At 46.7% G+C, this 10,436-nt stretch overlaps 1 protein-coding gene across 2 annotated transcripts in view; it reads left to right on the plus strand.

Annotated features, from left to right (window-relative positions):
• zfpm2a (zinc finger protein, FOG family member 2a) overlaps nucleotides 1–10,436 on the plus strand; it is a 120,883-nt gene that overhangs the window by 106,389 nt on the left and 4,058 nt on the right. For both annotated transcript variants that reach the window (XM_063487774.1, XM_063487775.1), the window contains exons 6-7: nucleotides 9,015–9,221; nucleotides 9,862–10,089. In XM_063487774.1, coding sequence (XP_063343844.1) covers nucleotides 9,015–9,221; nucleotides 9,862–10,089 — 435 coding nt within the window. The remainder of the gene's footprint in view (nucleotides 1–9,014; nucleotides 9,222–9,861; nucleotides 10,090–10,436) is intronic.

The following is a 10,436-nucleotide window of genomic DNA, read 5'->3' on the forward strand; positions in this document are numbered from 1 at the left end:
AGTTCAATTTTACCATTCATAATGAATGCAGCCTCGCCATTCAAATGCAGCCATAAGCACACAGCAGATAAGAATTTAATTAAATGTAGATTAAAACCAAACAGGAAAACACACTGGCTGATAATTTTTTATCACGTCCCCTGGTCATATTTTTTTTCTCCCCCCCCCCCCTTCATACTTTCGACTTGTTCTTCCTTGGGCTACGTCTTTTTTCAGCTTGCCAAAAAAGTGGCGAAACCACCTCGCACATCTCACCGTGGCGCCGTGAGATTGTGTAAAAAATGCAAAACGAGGGGCGGTCACACGATTAATCAGAATTCTCGTGTCTGGGGGAGGAATGGAGGCTGGCGGAGGATTGAGTTGAGGTGGGGGTGGCGGGGAGGGGGTGAGTGCACAGGGGTGCAAGGAAGGAATTAGTTGCTTCATCCCGAATTTGCATCATATTCCAAAAGGACAATCCCAGCACTGTAGGCAAGGGGAAACATATCTCGCTCTCTGCAGGAACAATTAAATATTTCCTACAATGCTGAATAAATGTCACCTTCAGTATCAAATTGTCCATACTTGCTAAACATGTTGTTACAGTGAGTGCCTCGAAAGCATGCCCGAAAAGAGAGGAGCCACAATATTTTATTTATTTAATTTTTTTTAGATGTGGACCACAGCCTCTGCTAACTGTGCACCTCCAGGCACTAATAGTGTGTTGAACTCCACCGGGGATACCAGCGAGCAAGAGACAACTCCAGTCCTTGTCAGGGATTTCCCTCTGTTGGAGCCTTCCACCGGGGGTGCTCGGTTACATGCTAAACACACAGTGTTTGAACATTTGCACCCTGCTCGTCGTCCGTTTTAATTCCGATGAAAACTGACAGCCCTGGTGTTAATGACAAAGTAAACAGAGTTAGTTTCTGTTTTGCTTTTTTTCCTCCTCGGGAAATAAATGCATTAATTTCTCACCATCTGGCGTACTTATCACATAGCATATTTCAGCTTTTCCAACACTTTCAGACAGCTGTTGGGTTACCTGAGTGATTCTGCTCACAGTACGGCGGCTTCTTTTAATCGGAGGTGATGGTGTCATCGCCTGCGTGCACGTGTTCTGTTCTCTTCTATTTCTTTTGCTCTCCTAATGCTGCTGTTGCATTAGCAGAGAGGTTAGAAACGTGGCGCTGGTAAGCGTGGCAGTGGACTTTGGTGTCCGTGCCATCCCCTGCCACCTCCACAGCGGCCGACACCGCCGTGCCGCTGCCTGCCCGGCTGCGCCTGTGCCTGCCTGCCCACCGCGCCGGTGCTGCATCTCAGTTCCACTCTATTACCCTCACGCAGGCGATTGGCCTTTTCTGTGGGGAAAAGAGCAATTTCCTGTCGCAGTCTGTTTGATCAAGTGCTAAACCCTTGTGATCAATAGAGAGACAGATGTCGGCTCCAGATGGCCGCGTGGTGATACCTGGGGCAGAGAGGGGGCTTGCCAGGACGACAGAATGGCAATGAGCAAGGGCAGCGGCTGTGCTCCCGATGCACTAGCCACCGAGACACAATGTGACAAACGCAATTAGGCCTTTTAGCCGCAGATTATTTATTTCTCTCGCAAAAAACGTCAGGAAATTTAATTAGCACATACTTTAAGCAATATGTAGAATTACCGGGGTGCAGAGATGGAGGGCATGCTGGGATGCTGCACAAGTGACTGGTGTGCGTGTCAGAGCGTGTGCGCGCGTGCATCGCTTGTTCTGTGAATACCAAATGAGCGTGCTTGTAAATAAGGCTGGCTTTGCAAATAAAACAAGCACATTTTTAAGGCAGAAATCGGTAGGTGTTCGTAAAGGAAGAAAAAAACAAAACACATAACTGTATAAATTCCGTTCCTCATGACCAGATCAATAAATGTTGAATTCCAAAAAGGATGACAGGTGCATCTTTCTGGCTCTCTGTCCTTCTGGAGAGGAAAAAAATAACTGCCAGCACCAGAAGGCCAAAATAGACCTTTCCAAATAGGAGAGACAGAGGAGGAGAGAGGCTCCCATTTTTTAAACGGCAAGCATTTGCATTAGGGCTGGCATCCACCATACACCACAAATACACACACACAATCACGCGCGCACACACATACACCCACACACATGCAGACTGGCCAGGCAGCCCATGTGGCGTAGGGCCGGAGCCATGTTGGAGGAACCACTGAGGCGCATGGCGATGGCGCGTTGCTCTCCCAGGAAAACCAAACGCGTCGCCATTGGCCCCGCGCCGTTCACCTGCTCCCGCCGAGGCATGATGGGTAGGGGGACACGGGCCACGGGGCCGCAGCTGGAGGGAAGGGAGGGGTAGAGTCTGCCGCGGTGTCCTGTCACGAGGGGTCTTCTGGTCCCATTAGCAGGGCTTGGTCAGGACGGGCCCCCAACCAGCCTGCCGCCGCAGCGGGGGCCGCAGTAAACACATGTCGACTGGCCACAACCAGGACACAGGCAGCACTACCCGCAGAGAAGGAGAGCTAATAGAGTGCTCAATGGGACAAACCTGTCCAAATAAAGAATAAAGCAGAGCGGAGAGAGGAGCCAGTCAGAGCTTTTCCTTTAATAGTCTACTCCACTTTACTGCGGACGAGGAGAAAGCTGACTGTGTGTGTGTGGCAGCTAATGAGGGAGAGAGCGAGCTTTGTACTGCAGGAATGTGGCTGTGTATTGTTTCAGACTGACAGCACAGAAATCCGGAAGCTTAAAACGTCCTCAGTAGAAATTTCGTGCTCGTGGGAGAAGGTTTAATTTGTTTGGAAAAACAGAAACGCATCCAAATGTTTTTGTGCATCTTTCTTTTTAAAATAAAAAACAACAAAAAAAGAGAGAGCGAACAGCAAAGCGGGTGACGTGCGGGTAATTTCTCCTATAATTTAATACATTTCATTAGAAAATAAATAAATCTGAAATTGAAATAGTCGGGCTCCGTCATAGCACCCTAATGGAGCAAAAATAGCTGCTAATTCACATTTCTATTTTCTTCTCCCTCAAAAATGATTACAACACCATTACCAGGCAAACATCCCCCTGCCAGCCAGTATCGTTCTCACTGTGCTTAACAAAAAAAAGGAAAAAACTACACAAATCTCCGGAGACCAGCCACGGAAATGTCTTTTAATTTCAAAGTGAAACATTTAATTCTTGCTCTGTGAAACATTTGCTGAATCACATCGTTGCATCATTTTTTTATATATTTTTTTTCAAAGACTTGATAAACGTGTGTGTTGAAAGACGTTGTTCGGGGGTGCTCCTTCTTCTTCAGCTTTTATGTCTTTGTTGCCTGTGAATGTATACAGTAGAGAGCGGCGTGTGTGAGGCTCCCCTGGGAGGACTTTTTAATTTGTGGATTCTGACCCTCGTGCCATTCGCTCAAGGCCATCCATGAGCTCTCGGTACCGGCTATATCTGAAAAAAAAAAAAACACTTGATACTAAAATTAGTCCAGACACTGTAGTAGTGCAGAACGAGAGGAAAAATCTTGAGGAAGAGAGAGAGACAGACAGAGAGGTGTGTGTGTGTTTGGTGGGGGTGGGGGGTCAGGCTCAAGTCAGGGCTCTGTAAACACATATTTACTGAACAACATTTATTATTACCCTGGAAAAAAGGAGACTGTCTTCCTGCCAGACTTCTGAATTTTAATATATATTTTAATATAAAACATGTTGAAAAGTGACTAAACCACTCATGCAATTACAGAAATGTGGCAACAACACAAACACACACACACATTTAAATAAAGAAAAGAGTGAGAAACATGAAACATAGCCCTGCGCACACCTAATATCCAGTCACAGATCGAATAGAAATGAGGTCGGGCGGATTCCTTTTGAGCCAAACGCCTTTTTTTCTTCGTGAGAGTAAAATCTTTAGCACCTACCTGCAAGGATGTATAGGCAGACTGGCATCTGTGCTTGCCCTGCCATGTCTGAGGCATCTCTGCATCATCGTGGCAAAAAAAAAAAAAAAATCATCCAAGGACTGCAAGCTTGAGCAGGAGAAGAGTGCCTCCTAGTGGCAGAGAGCAAGCATGAACAGGATTGGAGGAAGCAGAGAGTGAAAGGGAGGGAGAGTCAATCTGTGTCAGAGCCTCGGTGAAATAATAGTAGAGTCAGCTAATTCTAGTTTAGTGTACCGTCAATAATAGTAAGCTTGTTTGACCCCGCGAATGATGTTCCAGCTCGGGTCCAAGCTCAGCGCTTTCCTTTCTTGCTGCCGGCTCGCTCTGGCTCGGGGGACTGTGACGGCTGGTTTGACAGCCGTGAGTCATCCTAATGTGCTCGACTCTGGTGATCCAGAAACAGTCCAAATATTTACCAGTATTCACGAGGAGGATGTGTTTAGCGTTTGTCACAGCACCATCGGGTCCGCTCGCCAGGTGCAGATACAGATATTATTCATCCACGATTAGTATTTCCACCGGATCCGTTGGGTTGGCGGGTAGGGAGGAAGTTGTTTATTGTGTCAGGTTGTAATTCACTCCTTCTCTGATTGGAGCTTTGTGAAAGCTAAAAAGAAGAAGAAGAAGCGGTGACTAACGGTGCACAGCTACTTGATATTCGTAGGTGCAAGCAGCTTGTTCCCATTTGACCAGGAGGAGTCGGAGCTGATTTAAAGACAAGAAGAGTAGAGGTCTTTAATTACAACCCTCTCTGTGGCTTCAGGCACCACTGGCCTCACTTCACAATTAAGACCAGCAGTTAGCGCAGAGCCAACAGACGGAGACGAGCACTTTAAGAAGCCAAGGGAAAAAAAGAAGTCTCCACAACATCATTCTTGACAAAAGAACATCTTTTTTCTTGTCTTTTTTTGCTATCTAGAATTAGATATTTTAACCTTTTGCTCTTTTCTACAACATAATGGGATCAGCAAGCACTTCGGCACAAGTATACCTCACAGATCTCCCTCTCAAGCGCAGCCATTTCTTCACCTGCAGAGTGTTTCTTTCTAACACATGACCCCACGATGCATTCAGATAATGCCGACGGGCCGGCGTTAGTGTTCCCAGAAGCACCGTTCAACCCCTCCCATAACACACGGGCTGGTGTGCAGCGGGACTGTACTCCAGTGCTGTAATGGCCTCTGCAACGGTAATGTGTTTGGACAGATGGGAGAGGCAAGTGCTGATGTGCTTAACTACGCATTTTACAGCTAAACTATTAAAGAGTTGTGCTGTTTACACACCAACATTTGAATACCTGTCTTCAGGCCAGTTTAATTATCCGGGCCCTTCTGTTATTTCTGCTGCTTTGTTGTCTCTCAGCTTTTCGCACGAGGCATGAGAGATTTGTTTGCAGCTTCATTAAGATATGGTGCTGGTGGTGGTGGTAGCGGTTTGCAGGGTGCACAGAAAAAAAAGAAAAATAAAGGGGGAGAAGAAAAATATTTGAAAAAATTCCTGCTCAAGTATCTCATATTCTCTTCTACCAACACCACCCCCCAACACACCCACCCACCCATCCACACAGATACTGTACACATCCGTTTTTCTTATAAAGTCATTTAAAGTGAGAAAATTAAAAAATGCCCCTGTGATGCGTGCACTTTGAAATCTCTCAGGGCTTTAGGCAAAGGGGAGGGGGACACACGCCCCCAGTGCCTGCGATTCATCCTGAGACGTTTGATTAGTTTATGAGTGCTTATAGAGGGGTGGGGGGGAGAGAAGGGTTTGCATTATAATTTTTGTTTCATGAATTCCTTCATATGTTCATCTTCAGCTGCGCGTTCAAATAAACCATTAATCAAACAGAGGAGAAGAGAAGGGAGAGGGCATTTAGCCAGCAGAGCCACAGTCTCGGGGCCTCAGTGAGCTGGTGGATATGGTATTGAGAGACTGTAGGAAGCAGTGGTTTTTAATTATCTGGACTACGTACAGGATGCCGTTTTTGATTGTTTTAATGAGGCAGCTGGCCTATTGTCTCCCCTTAATTCCTCCATTGTTTTTAGAATATGTCATAGTTCTTTATTCTTTTATCAGGTGCTCTGCAGGAGGATTTAGACAATAGCCTTCATTCCAACTGCATTGGCCACTGCACAAAGGCAGCTCACACTGCAGACAGCAGGCAAACAAGTGCAAATCACAAGCTGCACTTTTCCCAGCCTTTTCCCCCAGTTTCACAACTTAACGCTTTTGGTCTTTCACTCTTAACTCTTGACCCTCACTCCCACCCCCCTCACACACATACCCCCACCCCTGCTTTCCTTTCCTTTCTTTCATTCCCATTGCACCATGGGCATAGGTGGCCCGCCCCGTGTTTCTGTGATTTAAATCACCTGTCACGGAAAAGGGCCATCAGAGGCAAACAGGCATGACGGATTTTTCGAGAGCGCTCCTTCATGGGGTATTTGTTTTTTGTCTGTTGCCCACCTGACGCCTCCACGCAGTCGCTTTTCAGAGCCTTGTATCTCCATATGTGCATGAAACGGACATGTTTCTGCACTCTAGTTCTGTGAATGCACACGTCTCTGCGCGCCCGCACCGTGGGCACGCATGCATGTTTGTTTATGTGAGGATGCTATGGCTGCACACTTAATCATATCAATTTCAGTTTTGTGACACAAAGCTACGCAAAGGATGCATGTCAAGTCTGAATGTAGATGCGTAACGTGTAGAGCTGTAATAATCAAACATCGGAGGGGAAGCAGCTGCTCGTTTCCAGTTCTCATTCTGATGACAATATAAGTGTAGTTTAAAGCATAATCCTGCAGCCTGAGCTCATGTACCTTACTAGCCTGTCTTGGTTGAGTGAGTGAGTGGAACGAGCAGAGTGCTGCCTCGGTGTTTTGTGCGGCTCACTAAAACTGGGACATGCAGTCCTAAAAAACTCACTCCCAGCATTCTCACACACAACAGATGGATCTGTAGCATTCTTGGCTGAAGGGATGCAATCTGAGCGCATATTCCTCCATGAAAATGCAGTTTAAAAAAAAAAGCGAAAGATTTCCATCAGACTCCACATAATCTGCTTCATTTTCAGCTGAGAGAGCATACAGTATCTTTGATTTGGATTGATCTTCCCCACCCCACCCAAGAAAACACTGATTTGTATCTGAGCGCCGAGGCCTCGTTGGTAATTCCCTTTGTAAGCGCGTTTTTGAACTAAGGGATCCTCGCGGAGGAGAAAAACTTTTTTTTGTGGCTATGGCTGCGATATATTCCACCGCCATTGTCAGTGGCAGTTTGTATCTACCTTGATGGTAACTTGGGCAGACAGTGGAGAGGAGTTTTGTTATTTTAATTAGGAGATAAAAATTCAAAGGGCCTCTCCAGGCAGTGTGTGGTATGACAGAATCAAAACGATGAAGTGGAGCGGCCTGAAGTGTGTGTCTCGTCACAGCAGATTGGACGACAGATAGGCACTGCTCTTTAAAGTGGCGCTGGGACGCACGCGCCCATGCACGCACACACTCAAGGGGAAGGGGAAGTGTGCACACAAATGGGACTTTGAGAGATAGCATATTTTAATACCATTTCAGTCCTTTGACACATTTGTGCTGGTCTAATTTCCAGTGCTTCACCAGCAGATAGGAGAGGGCTAGAGAGGTTTTAATCAGGACAGTGATGCGAAATCTTAAATATTCAATTTCCTGTTGAAATAACGGGGACTTAACAGCGATTTGGACGTAACGCGTGCCGTGGCGGCGTAAAGACTTGGCGGCTCCGTCTCTGTGGCCGTGCCTCTAATAAACAGACAGAAAAGTGGATTGCTCCTTCTTGCACCTTCGCCGTGTCTGCAGGGCGGTTTTAAACCTGGTGATTCACAGGTTTTGTGTAAACATGAGTAATCAGTGTTGCACATGTGCCGGGGCTTTCTATAGCAGTGTCCCCCTGCCTTCACACCTCTCCTCAGGACTCTCTTTATTCCGCATCAGCCAGGGCTCAAATCACATGTCTCCCGTCGCCGCCTCCCCCCCTTCTCAGCCTGACACTCCGTCGGTATGTTTGCACATCTTTGAAAGCTAACAGCACGCTTTAATTAATTGTCCAGCTTTCCTCAGAAACAATGTCCTAATTCTGCCATTTAGCGGCGGCGTATCATAGTTTGTTGTTATCTCCCCAGCCAGATTTCTGTAAATAGTCATATTAAAAACTTTAATCTCTTCAATGGAAAATGAAGTGCAGCTGAAAAGCCTGTCATGTGCTGAGATAAATATTATCTAAGCTAAAACCTTCACTCTCTCCCTCTGCCACCCTCCCTCCCTGCTTCCTCCTGCACACCCCCCGCCCCACCCTTTCTCCGACTTAATGAATATGTTCAGAAGATTTCAGAGGAATGCTTAATCCCAAAACACAACAATCTAATATTATGGAGGACCTGTCTCAGTGTTCTAGCTGACAACAGCACTCTAGACTACAGTTTAGCCCAGCTGAGGTGCACTTTGCTTCTGGATATGAGTGCCAGTAGCCTTGAAAGAAATTTGAGTGGCAGTAAAAAAAAGATGAAGGATATTCACCAAAATTATCGGGAAAATAAAAGTACGTGAGATTTGTGCCCTCACGCCAACGTAAACAGTCACCCTGCTCACGGTGCTGAAAAATGACATTTAAAAAAAGCGAGTGTCTTTCAGGAGAGTGCGAAAAATCTACACATCTCAGTGTTTTCATTGATACAGCAGAAAGAAAGAAAAACTGTCGCACTAAAAACTGCTGCCAGCTTGCTGACAGTTATCAAGAGTAATATTGGCGCTGATTTTAGAAAACACATGTTCCTGCTAAGAATTTTCCGTTCTGGTTTATTTTTTTGTCATTTTGATGACCTGACCCTTTGTATGTCTGACGATTTGTTATTTAAGAATACTATCAAGACTTCAGGATGATTCATTAAAGCTCTGCAGTTACGCAACACCCATTCAAGTGTTTGACTTGTGCACAAGCAATTACCATTTCTCCTTCTGCGTAATGCTCTGACATTTAAGACCAGAATTACTCGCGCGCGCACGAAACGGCGCTCTCTCCTCCCTCGCAGCAGGCGTTTAAACGTCTCCTCTATCTCCTGTTTTGTCCAGGTGGCCAACTGTGGTGCACTACCACCAAGAACATGATGGAGGGCGAGGAGCTGGTGGCGTTTGCGGTGGACTTTGACTCCCGTCTGCAGCCGGTGAACCACATGTCTCTGAGTGAGGGCATGTACCCAGCCAGGCTGCTGGACAGCATCCAGCTCCTGCCGCAGCAGGCCGCCATGGCTTCCATCCTGCCCACTGCCATCGTCAACAGTGAGTGTCTGCACATGCACCGGCACCGGAGCTGGAACGAGATGTGCTTTTGTTTAGACATGCACAATCGCACTCCTGTTCTGTCTCTCTCTCTCACACACACACACACACACACACACACACACACACACACACACACACACACACACATCAGACCACAGCCTGCACTCAGTCACCTGCTTAACAAGGAGCGTCGTCTCCGCCCGGGCGTAGATTAACCCAGATGAGTCTCTGCGCTGGAGATAAGAGCCATCGACCTTCAAGTTTGGGGGGGTTCACATAAACACACTGAGGCTCGAACTAACGTGTTAATTGCAAAATACACGCCTCATGCAAATAGTGTGTTTGTTTACTTAGCGAGGGCTATCTGGGTTCAGCTCGACAGGGAGGCTTCTGTAAGCAGATGGTCCAGTGTTCTTGTTTGCCCTTGAGAAAGGGCACCAACCCACTGGTAGCAACACAGCGATATGCTGCAGCCGAGGATTTGGTGGAAAAGCCTTTTAACGCAGGCTTTGAGAGGCAGGACTGTAGACGTATGAGAGGAGCGTACGCAGGCCCTTTATCTTTAAATATAAAAGTGCTGTTTGTATCCTGATGTCACATCCCCTCTGTCCCTTTCTGTCTCCCCACCCCTCTCCAGAGGACATCTTCCCCTGCAAAGCATGTGGAATCTGGTTTAGGAGCGAGAGGAACCTGCAGGCCCATCTCATGTACTACTGCAGCGGGCGGCAGAGGGAGCCAGAGACGGTGGTGGAGGAGAATGACAGCGGCCCACACCAGACCCCGAGTATCTGTCCCTTTCCACAGTGCACTAAGAGCTTCTCTGGACCCAGGGCCCTAGAAATGCACTTGAGCACCTCGCACAGTGGTGAGTGTTAAGGTCGTGGGTCAAAGAGGCAACAGATATCTTTTTTTCAATGTATGGATCCCCCGAAAGCCAAAGTTCACTAAATATTAAATGAAAGTCTGCATTTATTCACATGGTCTTTAGGCTGGCTTGAAAAAAACCCCCAACTGTCATGTATTTTGAGGAATATACATATCGTACTGTCAGCTGGTATAGTTGACAGTTTATCCTTGAGCCATAAAAAAAATAGAGTGGATGGGAATAAGCTTGGCATAATGCATGAGTGTTTGATGGTTTCTACAGTTAACTCTAAAGGAGAAGTGGGAGGCGAGATTCTGAGCATTTTTTCCCTTTTATCTCCTTCACAG

The sequence above is a fragment of the Pelmatolapia mariae genome, linkage group LG10_11 (genome assembly GCF_036321145.2).
Source record: "Pelmatolapia mariae isolate MD_Pm_ZW linkage group LG10_11, Pm_UMD_F_2, whole genome shotgun sequence".
NCBI lineage: Eukaryota > Metazoa > Chordata > Actinopteri > Cichliformes > Cichlidae > Pelmatolapia > Pelmatolapia mariae.